Source organism: Humulus lupulus, chromosome 5 (genome assembly GCF_963169125.1).
Source record: "Humulus lupulus chromosome 5, drHumLupu1.1, whole genome shotgun sequence".
Taxonomy (NCBI): domain Eukaryota; kingdom Viridiplantae; phylum Streptophyta; class Magnoliopsida; order Rosales; family Cannabaceae; genus Humulus; species Humulus lupulus.
Genome location: NC_084797.1, coordinates 196,914,472 through 196,932,093, shown reverse-complemented (window position 1 = coordinate 196,932,093; position 17,622 = coordinate 196,914,472). Strand labels below are relative to the sequence as shown.

At 35.3% G+C, this 17,622-nt stretch overlaps 1 protein-coding gene across 1 annotated transcript; it reads right to left on the bottom strand.

Annotated features, from left to right (window-relative positions):
- Positions 1 to 1,859: 1,859 nt before the first annotated feature.
- LOC133779828 (uncharacterized mitochondrial protein AtMg00810-like) lies at positions 1,860 to 2,423 on the bottom strand. Its single transcript, XM_062219731.1, has one exon. It carries the CDS (start codon positions 2,421 to 2,423, stop codon positions 1,860 to 1,862), a length of 564 nt encoding a protein of 187 aa, XP_062075715.1.
- Positions 2,424 to 17,622: the final 15,199 nt, after the last annotated feature.

Here is a 17,622-nt window from a genome sequence, read left to right as displayed (position 1 = left end):
GTCAGAAATGGTAGTGATGAGTATTGATTTACTAAGTGATTGTCTTTGACACACGTGGATTGAGTAGAATTAGGTGTAATTTACAAGGTTTATATAAGAGCATGACTAAAGAACCTATCACCAACCAGTAAGCCTTACATCTCCATCTTCAATGCAAAGCTCTTATATTCACATTCAATGTTATTGTAGATACAAGTTGACTAAAGCTACATTTATGGTAGCCCATAGCAATTGGAACATATTTTGTCAACCCTAAAAGGTATGGACTATACCATAAATACCATAAAGGCCGGTTGATTAAATATGGCAGCACGACAAGAGAGAGTCAAATTTGCCTAAGCTCTACTATTAGGTAAGGTAGATGTTTCGGCCATTGCATTGCGAGATTTATAAGATTTCAACGTATGCATGTGTCTGATTTTTCTTCAAAAATCAAGAATCTCACATGAGTAGTTTCAAGAAAGATATTGGGCACTTTCAGTGTAGAGGGAAACTTTATATCACCACACATAGAATGGGATGAAAAGTTGACTAGAAATGTTATAATTTTTATTTACGGAATAGGTAAAAATCTTCAATCTTTTAAGATTTTTTGTGCTTAAATTTCAACGATAACAGTCTCTTACGTTTATATTTTATTGCATTCATTATCCCTTCTTTGACTTTGACATGCGTTTCACCTAGGCTCTTATGCGTCCCTATATTATTTGGCAAGTATCATTTAATAGAAGTATTTTTTATTTCTGAAAAATCAATTGAAATCAAAATAAATTAAATAAAAATATATATATAAACTAAGAAATGATTTTTTAAAATTAGACAACCTAAAATAAAATTTTAACTATAAAAAATTTAAATCTAAAAACTTAATAAAATGAATCATTGAAAAAATCATTTATGTTCTCGATTTAGGTTGTCTTCTCCATCTATGGATTTTGGTTTCTTTGCATATCAAGTTAATGATTGTAGAGGTGGTGGCATTGAAGTAGTTCCAAGAATGAGGAAGGCATCAAGTAGTTGTGTTGCGTATGAGGCAACAACAACGCCAATTCGATGCCAAAGTTGGGAAGAAGCAAGATAGGCAGTGTTGACAAGACTCAATTTATGTCGGACTTGGGGAAGAAGCGAGACAACGACAAGGTTGACTCGATAGTAATATTGGGCGAGAAGAATTCAATGAGAGATGAAAGAGCTTGCCTACGAAATAGATTGAAGTGAGGTTAGGCAAGGTGGATCATCCAATGAGGATATCAATGTTTTTTATGCTCGTGATAAAGTAATGGTAGATCTGATAATTTTGCTAAATAGACAAAAGAGATTTGAGAGAGAATCAAAAGGGAGGCTAGGTTTTCATTATGTCGAAAGAGATAAAAATAAGAGTACAAGAGCAACAAAATATATAGCCAAAATAATTAGAGGCTAAAATACTAAACTACCCTTACATATTAATAAAACTTATATTATTAACATCCCCCCCAAACTCACGATGCATTTGCGGGAAGCATCGAGAGTTTGCTAACTAAAAAATGAAAACGAGAAATAGTATGAGCCTTCGTAAACAAGTTGGCAATCTGCATAGCGGAAGTGACAAATGGTAAAGTGATGGTCCCATTCTGATAGTGGTGACGAGTAAGATGACAATCTATCTCAATATGTTTTGTGCGCTCATGAAAAACGGAGTTGCGAGTAATCTGAATAGCATTAACATTGTCACAATGCATCAGAGTGGGATATGAGAGAATAACACCCATATCAGCAAGTAACCAACGCAACCAAACAATTTCAGCGGTAGTGGAGGCCATGGCACGATATTCTGCTTCTGTAGACGATCGAGAGACAACAATCTGTTTTTTACTTTTCTAAGAAATAAGGAAATCTCCCAAAAATATACAAAAACCAGTGGTAGATTTGCGATTAGTACAATCACCACCCCAATCTGCATCTAAGTAGGCACGTAACTCTAAAGTAGATGTAGATGGAAAAAGCAGACTCTGAAATTGAGTTCCCTGAAGATATCGAAGAATACGAAGCACAGCTGCCCAATGAATGGTAGTGGGAGATGCAACAAACTGACTGAAAATGTGAACTGCATAAGCGATGTTTGGCCTGGTGATAGTAAGGTACACTAAGCTACCAACCAGAGTGTGATATAGAGAGGGATCTAACAAGGCAACACCATCAGATGAAGAATACCTGGCATTAAGCTCAAGAGGGGTATCAACAGTGCGAGCATCAGAGAGACGAGCCTGATCGAGAATATCAGCAATGTACTTAGATTGAGAAAGAAGATAGCCACGAGGAGAGTAAGCAACTTCTATCCCTAAAAAGTACTTTAGGAAACCCAAATCTTTCATCTCAAATTCACGAGTCAAGTGCGTTTTCAACTCCGTTATCCCATTCGCATCATCACCGGTGATAATCATATCATCAACATATAAAGAGAGTAAAGTGCGGCCAGAAGAAGTACACCTAACAAAGAGAGCTGAATCATGTGCACTGGGGTGGAAGCCAAGAGAAGTAATCACGATGGAGAATTTTTCAAACCAGGCTCGGGGAGCTTGTTTAAGCCCATAAAGAGCCTTCTTCAATCTGCAAACTTCTCCTTAATTATGAGGAACACTTGGTGGAGGAACCATGTAAACTTCTTCTTGAAGTGCCCCATTCAAGAAGGCATTTTTAACGTCCATTTGAGAAATGGACCACTGTCGAGCAGACGCAACAACAATGAGAGTACAAATAGTGGTATGTTTGGAAACTGGAGCGAAAGTTTCCTCATAATCCATCCCATACTCCTGAGCAAAGCCTTTATCAACCAAATGAGCTTTGTACCGCTCTACTGACCCATCAGACTTAGTCTTGATCTTGTAAACCCAACGAGAACCAATAGCACGCTTCCCCACAGGAAGAGGAACAATATCCCAAGTACCTGTCTTGTACAACGCATAGAGTTCTTCAGCCATTCCCTGCTGCCAAAGAGGGTCAAGAATAGCCTCTTTATAGGAAGAGGGCTCAGAGAGTTGGTGAATAGAAGTCAAAAAATAAGAGAAAGAATCAGAATAAGTGGAGTAGAAAAAATCAGGTAACTGTGTGGACTTACAAATTCTTTGAGGGTAGCGAGGAGGAGGATCAGGATCCACAATCTCAGAAGCATCTTGGGCAGTAGTAGGGACAAAAGGGACTTCGATAGGCTGAGAACCGACATCTGTAGAGTTAAGAGTATCAACAGTACAAGAATCAAATGGATCAATAGGAGTGAGATCAGATTTGTGTAGATTGGGGGTGTCTGATGGAATAGAGTAGAAAGGTATATGCTCAAGAAACACAACATGACGAGAAACATAGAGTTTTTTACTAACAGGATCATAACATCGATATCCTCTTTGACCTTCACCATAACCAAGAAATACACAAACAACGGAACGAGAAGTAAGCTTACTACGTTCAACATGAGGACAGAGAACAAAACATGTGGAACCAAAGACTCTCAATGAAGAATAATTAGGAGCGTGACCATAAAGTTTTTCAAAGGGAGACCGACCTGAAGTGACAGATGACGGAATAATTATTGATTGAATGAACTGCAGTCAGAATGGCTTCCCCCCAGAACACACTAGGAACATAAGCAGACAATAAGAGAGAACGAGCAGTTTCAACAATGTGTCTGTGTTTTCTTTCGGCAACCACATTTTTCTCTGGTGTATCAGTACAAGAGGTTTGATGTAAGGTACCATCTAAAGCAAGCTACTCAGAGAAACGATTGGAGGTATACTCACCACCCAGATCACATCGAAAACATTTGATAAGAACATTATGTTGAGTTTTAACAAAAGCACGAAACATATGATAAATCGCAAGGAAATCAGAACAATGTTTCATAAGATAGACCCAAGAAAAACGAGTATAATCAACAATAAAAGAGACATAGTAACATGATCCACCTTTTGTTAGAACGGGTGATGGCCCCCACACATCAGAGTGAATCAAATCAAAAGGTGCAAGAGAAACAGAAACACTCTTATAAAAAGGTAAAGCAGAAAATTTTGCCAATTTGCAACCACAACAATCTGAAATATCATGGGTTTGTAGCTTTCCTAATGCTCCTATGGAAGCTAAGTACTTTAAACGTGAACCAGATACATGTCCAAGACGAGAATGCCATAAATAAAAATTAGACGAAGACGAACTTAAACGAAATGAAGACAAATCGACACAAGAAGCTGCAACATCAAGAACTCTCAGCTCATCTAAAATGTAAAGCCCCCCCTGCCTACGGCCTGTCCCAATCAGCTTCTTGGAATGAGGATCCTGCACATAACAACAATAACTAGAGAAAATAAATGAGAAACCAGAGTCACATAATAGACCAACAGAGACAAGATTCAAAGTAAGATTTGGAATATGATATAAATCTGATAATGACATTTTCGGAGTGCAAATCGAGCCAATCCCTGCTAATGGCATGGGAGTGCCATCAGCGGTCATGACAGATACAGAGGGTGCTGATTTAATGGACAAGAAGGAATTGGAATTAGGTGACATATGATGTGAAGCTCGAGAATAAAGGGCCCATATAGAGGAAGATATACCTGGTATACTACTAGAAGGCAAACCTATGTGTGAGGAGGCTAACATGGCGTGTGGCTACGAGGCAATGAACTTCTGAAACTGCTCTGTGAGTGTAGCAATCGAGGTACTAGGAGTGCTTCCAGAATCTGCAGGTGGAACAATACCTGCCATGTTCGAAGACATAGAGTGAAGAGGTCGATGAGGTTGGTTGCCAGATTTCTAGTGAGGAGACTGATTTGGTAATTGTGCCCTGTTCAACAGTTTGGGACATTGAGCCTTCCAGTGTCCCTTTTGCTTGAAAAAACTGCATTCGTCGTAGCCAACCTTGGCTTGAGTCTTTTGTTGATTGTTGGAGGCTGGCCGATGAGGAACTGCAAAGACAGAGGGATTCGGAGAAGGAAGAATCCCCTTTTCCGCACCCCCCCCCCCCCCCCCCGTTTATCAAGACGAGACTTCAAGTGAATCTCTTCTGCTAACAACTCATTAACCACCGAATCAACTGACGGAAGAGGACTGCGATGTAGGATTGTTCCACGAAGACCTTCAAAATCATCTCGAAGAGCCATCAAAAACTGAGCCAAACGTTGTGCGTCTCTCCGAGCAATGTAAGGGGAAAATTCCCGTAACTCCGCTGATTCAGTCAAAGCAAGCTGATCCCACAGATTAGACATAGCAGAATAAAATTCCTGAACGTTCATGATATTCTGTTGAAGGGCCCGAATGTCAATCTCTAACTGATACTGCTTTGCGAAATTAGACTGTGTATACATCCTTTCCAAGTGCTCCCAAACTTCCTTCACCGTCTCATATTTCACCAATTGGATACCGATTGATTGTTGAACCGGGTTGTTGATCCAAGTGATGATTTTCGAATTGTTGGCATCCCAAAGATCCAACTGTTCTGCAAAGCTCTCATCCTTATCGTCCTTCGGTTTCATGGAAGTTCCAGAAACATAACCTCACATACGTTTCGATCACCGAGATTGTAATCCTAGCACAACCAAATCGAGGGTACTCAAGAACATTGCTCTGATACCATGATAATTTTGCAAAATAGACAAAGGAGATTTGAGAGAGAATCAAAAGGGAGGCTAGGTTTTCATTATGTCGAAAGAGATAAAAATAAGAGTACAAGAACAACAAAATATATAGCCAAAATAATGAGAGGCTAAAAATCTAAACTACCCTTACATATAAATAAAACTTATATTATTATTAAGATATGCTCCTTGTTTTCTTTTGCTCATTTTTAAGATTTGTTGTGTAATGTGAGTATTGCACAATTTCTAAATTTTATTGTTCTTGATCATTTCTTGAGGTGTTTTGATTTTGATTTTAGTATTCTTAAAGTGTTTTATTTGAGTTCTGTGTATTGAAATGACTTTAAAAATGTGGTATTCTAATCCTCATCAAACTAATCATTAAACTTAGGTAGTGTTTGGTTGATAGGAATACATTGGAATGTAATGGAAAGGGAAAGCTTTCCTAGGTTTGGTTTACTTTTTCTAACAATGGAATCACTTTTTCATTGCAATTGGTTTTCACCCATCCATAAAAATTGAGATTTCATTAAAAAATAGATGGAATTGTCATTAAAATGTAAAACTTTTTTTTGTCTTTTTCGGTGCACCATTTTTTTAAAAATTTCAATGCATCATGTTTTGTTGTTACTTTGTTTTTAAAAATATTGTTATTACTTTTTGAAATTTCGTATTTTATAATTACTAACTTATAATTTAATTAATCAATTAATTAAATGTGGAATAATTAAGTTGGTACTGAAACAGATATTATGTAGCTATAGACCAGGGTTCTGTAACTACATACCAGAAAACCAGAAAAGAACTAAAGTGCAGAAAATAAAAACACACAAGGTTTTTATACGTGGTATCAGCAATCCTTGCAGATTGCTACTAGTCCACGAGGCCACGCCTAGAGATAAGATTCATTAGTAAGATCTCAAAAATACAAAGTTTTTGACTTATGCATAAATAGACTCCCTCTTATTATATGTCGCAAGCTTGATGTATTCCACGTTGACAAATGAACCTTGCTGAACCTTCAAGAATATGAGCTCCCTTCGATCTGCTTGAAGTGTGATTGCTTCCTCCCAAAGCAAGACTTGAACCACCTTCTCCTGAAGGCTTAAAGAACCTTCTCCCGAAGGTTTGCACTTTGTTTTCCTTCTTTGTAGAACTGTTTGAAGACTCAACATAATTACAAGGACACTAAAAAAACAGAGGTAGAGTCGAACTCACTCACCTCTACAAAACAAAGACTCTCTTTTACAATAAGAATGAAATACAAAAGGAGGTAACTAAAACCTAGCAGCCAATATGAGTATTTATAGTCACTATACTCATATTGGGCAGCTAATACACGGTCTAAACCGACCTAAGCCCACAAGGAAAGTTTCCTAAAAGAATTCTTCAATTTGACAGGTTTTCCTGATTCTGTAGCTACAAAATCGTGAGCTATATATGGTAACAATCCATCCTTTGATGTAGGAATCAAGGCTTCCCTTTTATAACCTGATCATGCAATAAAACTCAATTATATGGCCAGATACAATGAGGTAATCAGCTGGAAAAAGACAACTAAAAAAGATTTGTTTTTATAACAATAAAGCCACACTATTTTTGGCAAACTTTCCTAATATATAAAAGTTTGTCATCAATTATACCTTTATTATTTAAAACATATATCTACAATATATATTTATATACAGCCGAATATAATAAGAAAATATAAAATATTTTTGTCAAATTAAATATGCCGAAAATTGAATTAACAATCTCCCGCTTTGGCACTTTGATTGACAAAATATTTTGAAGACAAAAACAAGGATGAATCTTTAAAACAAAGTGTTAGAACCAAAAATGAGAGTATAACAAAAAATACTCCCCCTGAATGAAAGCTTACTAACACATATAACAAAAATATGATAACTTTTTAAACGGAAAAAGTTCAACGAAACCACAAACAAACAACTCCTCCTGAAAATAGGGTCCAGAGTTGTAATCCAAAAAATAAATACTACTCCCCCTTTTTGTCTATCAAAGGAGTCAAAAACCACAAAAGACAATAAAAAAATGAAATTAAAGTTCAACATAAACCTAAAAAACAATAAAAACATATACAATAATTCAACCAGCCATCCTAGGCACTTTGAAAGAACTTCATGATGTTGTCCATCCTACTTATAAGCTGTCCTTGACCATTCTCCATCCTTTCCAAACCAGCATTGATTTATGCCAGTTCTGCAGGTGCAGAAGTTGAAGCTGTGGCAGCAGGTGAAGCATCTGGTACTCTAGGAGAAGCAGAACGACCCGATTTCTTGGAAGACTTTCCTTGAGAAGATTTTTCTGAGATTTTGAATGTTTGAGCAACAGTGGGAGGCTCAATTGATTCATTGTCAAGAATCAATTCCCTTTGATCAGATAAGATCTTATAAATCAAATTGGGAAACACACGGTTAAGTTTGGGCTTTTTACCCTTTCTAAAAGACATAATTTGCTCCCAAATAAGATTAGCCAAATCAACTTGAGCACCAGTAGTGATTTTGTATAATAGAAAGGCAAGGCCATTAGAAATATTTACCAAATTGGAGCAAGGGAACCAATTGGACAAGGCAAACCTCATAAGCATTGCATGTTGATAAGTGAGTTGAGAGATGTGCATAGCATCGGTGAGCTCGACATCCTATTCTCCAGTGAGTTCAGAATATACTTCATGACGATCAAACATGACATCATATGGCTCCACCCCGATAGGTAATTGAAGAGCTTCAGCAACATCATTCACTATAAAGGAATACCAGTAACCACACACATACACTTTTCCAAACATGAAGGATTTTTCATCTAGTGTAATGACCCAACTACTCTAGACTTTGGATCATTAATGACTACTATACATAGACACTAATCTTTAATAAAACTCACAAGTGAAATAATCATAACTTCATTAAAACTTGTAAGACAAATGTTAAACTACATAAAATTTAAAGTAGGATATGGGATCCCATTATTTTTAAAAGAAAAACATAACATAACTTTAAAATGGATTACAAAATAAAGTGCGGAAAATACATATAAAGCATAATTTTTAAAAGACTAAGAAGCGACTTCATCCTCAAACCGAACGCTCAATCCATCCATTTCCATTCTGCCTCAATACACAATCCCCAAGCTGCCAAGAACCTTTCCACCACCATAGCTATTTTCCTACACATATAAACATAAAGGAATGAGCCTAATGCCGAGCAAGGAAAATCTAACACATAAATCATATACATAAAATTCATGTCGCAACATATACTAAAACATATCATAAACATATGTCACATATACTATAATGGCCATTATTACCTGGGGCTTGTAAACTAAACAAGTCATATGCCCATTAGATTTGTGGGGCTTGCTAGCTAAGCAAGTCATATGCCCATAAATTTATTGGGGCTTGTTAGTTATACAAGTCATATGCCCAAGTCTACAACATACATAATATAACATATAACATAACACATAAATCATAAGATAACATAACATATAAATCATAAGATAACATACAACATAACATATCAAATCCTATCTTATTTTCCTTACCAAATATACTGGGATATGAGAACAGGATTGGAACTTTGGAAACACTCCTAAAAACCATCAAAGCAAGGTGAGTATACTAATGAAAAAGGGATGAAAATAATGAAAGAACTATACCATCGAAAATATACTTACCAAGAATATTATGTTCAAGATCTTAGATTTCCTAACCAAGAATAAAGAATAGAGTTAGGATTTTGAGTAGAAAACTATAAGAATTTAAGGAAACAATACAGAAATGAACTAGAATTTAGAATACCTTTAATGCTTCTATGAACGAACTACACCTCGAACCAAAAAATACTATGAACCTTATAAAGTTAAAGCTTATATTCCCAACCCAAGTGTTTAAGCACTCAAAAATAACCTAGCAGCTTACAGCCTCTGAACTTAGCTTGATGAATGAATGAATAAATGGCTGGGTACTAGGTCCTATTTATAGAGTTCAAGAATGAAAAGATCTTCATTTAACTTGAATTAAATTATGGCTTTTTAATTGAAAAATATTTGAATTATCGTTCAGCAGAGGCTGAAGACTCGGTCAGAAAGATGCTGGACTTATCAAGAGGTTAAAGATTAAATTAAGCTCGGTTTCAAAAACATTCAAAAATATGGTACATGAGCCAATATATCGCCTGGGATAATATGCCTGAGGCTCGTCGAGGTGATCATGCAAAGTTACGTTTTTTTCGTATCCCCGTATTGCGATATATCGCCCCCTATAACTGCGATATATTGGCATACGCTGAATATTTAAATACGAAATTGCACATTTTCAGCCTAATTTGAATTGAGTAAACATCCTTGACTAAGTCCTCTAACGATTTCAAAGCTGCTGACAGACCCTAGGATATTCAAATATTAATCTTAATAAACTTATTCCTCAAAAATACTTAATTATCATTAGACATACACATGACAAGTGTTACTTTCTTATTGGGTCTATCTAAACCTTACAATATAATAAATATCACCATCAATATCAGTCATATTAATCAAACCTTAGTTTAAAATTAATATTCTTAAACTATAGGTTAAACTTAGAAAATCTACAAGTGTTACTACGAGTGTCCAATTTAATCCCGGTCTGAACCAAAATCCACAGTCATAAAAATACTATAACTATTACTATTGTTACTACTATCTAACTAGCTAAGTAAAGTTCTTGGACTCTACATCTAGGCACTCATCGGTGATGTTGGCATAGAATTCCTTCACAACTCGATCCACATAGCAAGTAAAACCAATCAAAGTGTCCATCCACTGCCTTTCTTTTAACAAACTAACAACTCCAAACGACTTATGAGCACGCACATTATGATTCTTTTCAACAATAAAGTTTCTTGCCTCATAAAATTTCATATCTCTCTCATGGTCATTATAGCAATGATAATGTGAATGAGGTTTGAAGTTTTCAAGAGAGATACCAGATGGTCTTTTTCTTTTCATAGGAGGAGCAGACTTTGGAGGAGCCAAGGGACATTTTCCTTTGCTTTTGTCTTGAGCAGCAGGCTTCAGAATAGCAGCAACATGTTCTGTAACAGTAGGTTCCTCTTCTGATGCAGCACTTTTAGAACCAGAATCTCCCAAAGATTGTTCTTTTTCTTGAAATTCTGTAGTAGGATCAGACTCAGCCTCTAATTCTTGTTCCAAATTCTCAGTTTCTTCTTCTAAATCAGATTCTGAAGAAGATGCAGAAGAGGGTGATTTTTGAAAAATTTTATCCGAGAAGAAGAACCAACTTCCTTGACTTTGGGAACACCATAGGGACGAAGCACCTCAGTTTTCTTCTGAGTGGAGGTCCGAGAACTCACCATTGGCATGGGAACAATGGCCCTTTCAGAGTTTGTTCTTGAGGAACTGCCCTTTTGAAAAGAAGAAGACTTGGACAAAGATCATTCAGATGAAAGAATTTCATCATGACCACTGAGACCAGGGGTGGTCGAGGAGATTGGAGAAGCTATCACATGTGGGGAATTCGAAGTGAATGTCTTCTTTCTCGCTTGGGATTTTGATTTCCCATAATGTTTTGCAGGAGCAGGAACCTGCACTGGAGCTGCGGTCATTGGAGCAGGAGGAGCAAGAGGAGGAGAAGCTAGGACAGACAGGGAACCACGAACATGCCTCTTCGAACCACCTCGGGCATTCTTGGTTTATTCCATTGAAAAGCTTGAAACTTTGAAAACCCTAGAGAGGAACTCACACACGCAGAGAGAGAATTAAGAGAGAGAAAAAACTGAAGAGAGTGTGAGTGAGAGAATTAGATCATGGGTTAGGGTAAATATAAAGAGAAGGAATAGAAAGGGAAAGTGGGAAGTTACCTAAACCAATTTTCAACTAATGCAATAACTCCCACAATATCAGAAAATAAAGTAAATCTTTCATTGCCTTTGACTTACTTGAAAAGGAATAAAAAAGAGAAACAAACATATAATTTTGCAATTAAATCACTAGTTTCCAAAAAATACCAATCCCATGAAAATAGGACACCCCAAATCAAATAAAATGACAAAATAATTTAAAAATAAATGACCAGCCGAAAATAATGCCCCCCCCCCCCCCCCCTCCCATTTTTAATGATTTTTTCAATTTTTGCATTTTTTTTTGTTATTATAAAAAAAAATGAAAAAGAAAAACAATAAAGACAAAACACCAGACAAACAACCGACACTTTAGAGCAAAACATTTTGTCTAATAATAGAATTAAAACAAGACAAAGAAACAAATATTTTTAGTAAAGTCAACATGAAAATCAATCACAATTTTTTTTTTTTAAAAAAACAAAATAAATCAAACCTTGATATTTTTGCCAACAATATGAAACACCATGTCTGTTTTGCCTTTGTTCCTGATGAAAAAATCAAACTCGAAAGAATGCACAGATATTATTTTACCAAGCTAATTTCTTATTGCAATAAGACCATACTAGTTACGCAGGAAATGAATTTACTCAGTCACCAAAAATATTTTAAGAAATTCAATCAGTATGTAACAAATTTTTAAAACCATTTATTTTATTTTAATTAAATTGTTTTTTTTTTGAAAAAATGTGTCAAGCATTTGTGTGTGAATGTGTAAGTAGGGAACATTGCCCAATTTGTCAAATAGACTTTTTCTGAGTATTTGTAACCAAAGGAGACGTTGTTACACTACCTCAATGGTAGCCTTTTCGAATGGTAGCGTATCCTGTATATAACTCCCAATTACATAGTACTAACTTACTCAGTGACGGCTTTCACACATTGAGATAGGTAGCTCTATTCTTCCAATGGAGCTTGAACACGTTTTTTTTAAATGGTAGCACACACATAACACTGATTGAATGACTAAAATATTTCTAGGAGGAGTGAAAATATTTTCCTGAACTAAATCTGTATGAAAACATTGCACCAAAAAATTAGCAATAAAAATAATGATAAGCAATTCTCTTGAGTTTGAAACTTTCTTCTGGAACAAAAACAAAAACAACAACATTATGTACATTAAGTCAAAGAAAAATATCAAGAACTATAAAGAACACAAAATTCAATGATACAAACCCCTAAGGATTTCCTTAGAGAAATAAAGCGGACCAAATCAAGAGCTTTAGTAAAAGTATCTGCTATTTGTTTGCTTATTTCAACATATTCCAAGACAATAATTTTATTTTCTACAAGCTCTCTAATAAAGGAATGATGAATGTCTATGTGCTTAGTGCGAGAGTGTTGAACATGATTTTTTGAAATATTTATAGCACTAGTGTTATCACAGAAAATGGTTAAAGTTTTCAAATCAAACCCATAATCTTCCATCATATGTTTCATCCATAACAATTGGGTACAACAACTATCCGCAGAAATGTACTCAGCCTCTGCAGTTGACAGAGAGATACAGTTTTGCTTCTTACTGTGCCATTAAACGAGATTGTTTCCAAGATAGAAACATCCACCACTAGTACTTTTTCTATCATCTACATTTCCTGCCCAATCAACATCACTAAAGCACACCAAATTAGAGTTAGTGTCTTTTGAAAACCAAATTCCAAAATCAACAGTGCTATTGACATAGCGAATGATTCTTTTCACAGCAGAAATATGAGATTCCATGGGATTTCCCTGATAACGAGCACAAACACCAACACTATAACAGATATCAGGACGACTAGCAGTAAGATAAAGCAAACTACCAATCATGCTTCGGTACAAAGTAGGATCTACCTTCACTCCTTGTTCATCTTTGGATAATTTCAAAGTTGTGCTCATAGGAGTATTAGTATGTTTGGCGTTTTCAAGCCCAAACTTCTTCACCAAGTTTTTTGCATACTTACTTTGTGAAACAAATGTGCCATCATCAGATTGTTTCACCTGAAGACCCAAAAAATAGGTGAGTTCACCTACCATGCTCATTTCAAATTCTTGATGCATTTGTTGGACAAATACCTGCAATTCAGAGTTAGAAGTAGATCCAAACATAATATCATCAACATATATTTGAGCAACAATAACATCAGATTTAATGTTTTTGATAAACAATGTTTTATCTACATTTCCTCTTCTATAACCATGAGAGATTAACAACTCAGTTAGACGTTCATACCAAGCACGAGGGACTTGTTTCAAAACATATAACGCCTTGTCTAACCTATAAACATGATCAGGAAAATGTGGATCTTCAAATCCTTTGGGTTGCTCAACAAAAGCTTCTTCTTTAAAAAAACAATTCAAAAAAGCAGATTTAACATCCATTTGGTACAATTTAAAACCAATAATACAAGCAATGGAAAGAAGTAACCTGTTGGACTCAAGTCTTGCTACTGGAGAAAAAATTTCATCAAAATCAGTACCCTCAACTTGAGTATAACCCTGGGCAACCAATCTTGCCTTGTTTCGAATGATGGTACCAAACTCATCACTTTTATTTTTGAAAATCCATTTTGTTCCTATGACATTAGCACAAGTCGGTCTAGGAACAAGTATCCATACTTTATTACGAATGAATTGATCCAGCTCTTCTTGAATTTCCTGAATACATGTTTTATCCATCAAGGCTTCCTTCACATTTTTAGGCTCTAAAGAAGAGAAAAAACACACAAATTGAATCAAATTAGCATACCTTCTTCTAGTAACCATGCTCTCATCCATGTTCCCAAGTATGAGATCGGTAGGATGATTCTTCTTGACTCTGGAGGATGGTTCTTTTTGAATTGGATCAATGATTATGTTTGGTGGTTGTTCAGTTTCTTTCTCCATTGAAGTTTCTGGAAAATCATCAGTTGTAGCTACAGAATCTTGAGGTGTAGCCTCAGATGAAGATTATGTGATTGCAGCCAAATCGCCTGCCATTTCAGGAGGCTTTTCAAGCAAACCTTCAATCTGTTCTTCTGTGGAAAACTCAGAGAAATATTTTAGGTTATTAACAACAACTTTAGCAGATTCCATCATAGTTTGGGTTCTCATATTATAAACACGATAAGCCCTACTATTAATAGAATATCCTATAAACACACCAACATCACTTTTTGCATCAAATTTACTAGTATGAACACGATCCCTCAAAATATAACAAGCACTGCCAAAAACATGAAAATGACTCACATTTGGTTTCATACATTTCCAGATCTCATAAGGAGTCTTATGAGTACCTGGTCACAAAAACATCTTGTTGATGGTGTAGCAAGCAGTGTTAATTGCTTCAGCCCATAGACACTTGGTAAGTTTCTTGCTGTTTAACATTATCCTAGCCATCTCTGTCAGAGTTCAGTTCTTTCTTTCAACAACTCCATTTTGTTGAGGAGTTTTAGGAGCAGAAAATTCACAAGAAATACCTTTAGATTTACAAAACTCATCATAAACAGTATTTCCAAATTATTTTCCATGATCACTCCTAATTCGAACAATCTTTCCAATATTACAATCTTTTTCCAAACACAATTTCAAACAAAGAGATTTAAAAGCATCAAAAGTATTAAATTTTTCTCTCAAAAAATCTACCCATGAAAACCGAGAGAAATCATCAACACACACAAAAATGTATCTCTTACCATTCAAACTTTTAACCTGAATTGGACCCATTAGATCCATATGAAGAAGTTCATGAACATTGGAAGTATTCACATCAGGAATACTTTTGTGAGAAATTTTCAGTTGCTTACCAAGTTGACATGGTTCGCATTTTCCCACAGATTCTTTACCCAGTTTGGGTAATCCTGAAACAATTCCTGCATTTGACAGTTTTTTCAATTTTTTGAAATGACTGTGTCCAAGCTTTTCATGCCATAAATCAGTAGTGATATCTATGGAAGAGTGACAAGTAGCACAGGTAATGAGAGTGTAACAATTATCATTAGATCTAAACCCTTGCAAAATAATTTCATCTTGGTCATTAACAACATAGCAATGATTACTATCAAAATTAACAGTGTAACCCTGATAAAAAATTTGACTAACACTAAGAAGATTAGCTCTCAGTCCTTCAATAAACATTACATTCTTAAGCCTGGGTAGACCTTCAAAATTAAGAGTTCCCATCCCTATGACATTTCCAGCTAGACTATTACCAAAAGTAACTTCTCCACATTGCATTGGTCTAATGTTGACAAGAAAGTCTTTATCACCTGTCATGTGCCTGGAACAACCACTGTCAAAATATCACATTTGAGAAGCAGCAGTTTTAAAACAAGAGATACAAGCAAGACATTTATTTTTGCAACCCATTTTTATTTTTGAAAAACATGTTTATTTAGAAACACTTTAAAATTTCCAAAAAATGTAGAACTAAACATGTTCTGCAAAGTAAGACATCTAGGTTGAATGTGACCTTTTACTCCACAAAAATGACAAGAGGGAATGAAACGCTTCTTTTTCCCATGATAATTTTCAGGCTTACCTGACTGCTTCATTTCTGTAGAAACAGAACGTTCAGCTGTAAAAACAAAACCTTGCAAAGTTAAATCAGAATATGCAAAAGACATATTTTCATATTTAACAAATTTAGTATTCATTTTCGAGTGAGTTTCAACAAAACCCAATCCAGCATGACTCAGTTGACCTGAATTCTGAACCCCCTAAAAAATGTTAGAACCTGGATTTAGCATTTTAACATTTCTTTTCAATTTGTCAAGTTCTTTTGTCAAAAATACAGTTTTAGAATTTTTTGAACACAACTCAAATTCACAACATTTATTTTTTTCTTCAAGATCTTTGATGTTGTGAGACAATTCTCTATTCATTTTAACCAAGGAACGATTTTCAGTATATGTTAGGAAAAATAGTTTTGCCTCAATGGAAATGGTAAGATAATTACAACTATAAACAAAATATTACAAATAAATATTGATTGATTAAATAAAGTTACAACTCTATGACTGAAAATACAAATAAATAAAAGAAGAAGTAGAAGAAGAGAAATAGAGAAATACAACTCTATTCAAAATAATACAAATAAAGTGAAATGTTTGAAACAAAAAGAAAAGAAGATTACAACTCAAAACAAGAAATACAAATAAACAAAAGAGAAGAATATGAAGATGAAGATAAATAGAATAGAAAGAAAGAACAAGAAAACAAAATAGAAACAACTCTCACTCACACTACCAAAGTGAAGAGTGTTGGGGATCGCCAACTTGAACAAGATTTGAAAACTTTGTCCAAAAGCTTATTTCCCCCTAACTCAAGAACTAAGGGATCTCTCACAGATTTTTGGAAAGGCTTTCTGGAATAATCAAGCCTCAAGGTGTTTCTAGCCAAGTGCTCTAATGGATAGAAATGTTGTGTCTTACAAGTGAGCAATAGGCTCCTATTTATAGAGTTTTGAGACACCCTTTGAATTTCAAATTCCACCAGCCCCCTTGGCTGTTACCAATGATTAATTGGATGTTTATGGAATTAAAATAGAGATTTGGGAGTTACTTAGTTGTTGGAAATGTTCAAAATTGGATAAAACCGAAGTTTGGAAAATGGTGTCAGCCGCTCAGGCCGCGGCCTGAAAAACACGAGCCGCGGCCCACGGTGTGTTTTTTGCCTATTTTTGCCTCTTGGGCCGCGGCCTGAAAAACTCAAGCTGTGGCCCAAGACGTTTTTTCAGCAACCAATTTTCCAAACTTGCCAAAACGTTCCAAATTCATTCCCACTTGATTTTGTAACTTCCATACACATTATGGGAGTTAAAATCACATCTCTATCAGCCATTTCACCTATGGCTTTAAGAAATTCATCTCAATATTGTGTAACAACAAATCTACACAATAATGGGTAATATTTGGAAGTTACAAATGATTGAATTTGTAACACCAAATATGTTACATATTTGGATATTTCACATATATCTAAATAATGTAACTCTCTATTATATTGTTAGAAACAAAAGGTTTAGAAGAGGTGTTACCTTTTGGAGTTTTTGAAAAAATCTTTTTATTTCCAACCTTAATCATGAACTTTTGAAAATTTCTTGTTAACAAGTCTATTTCATCATCTTT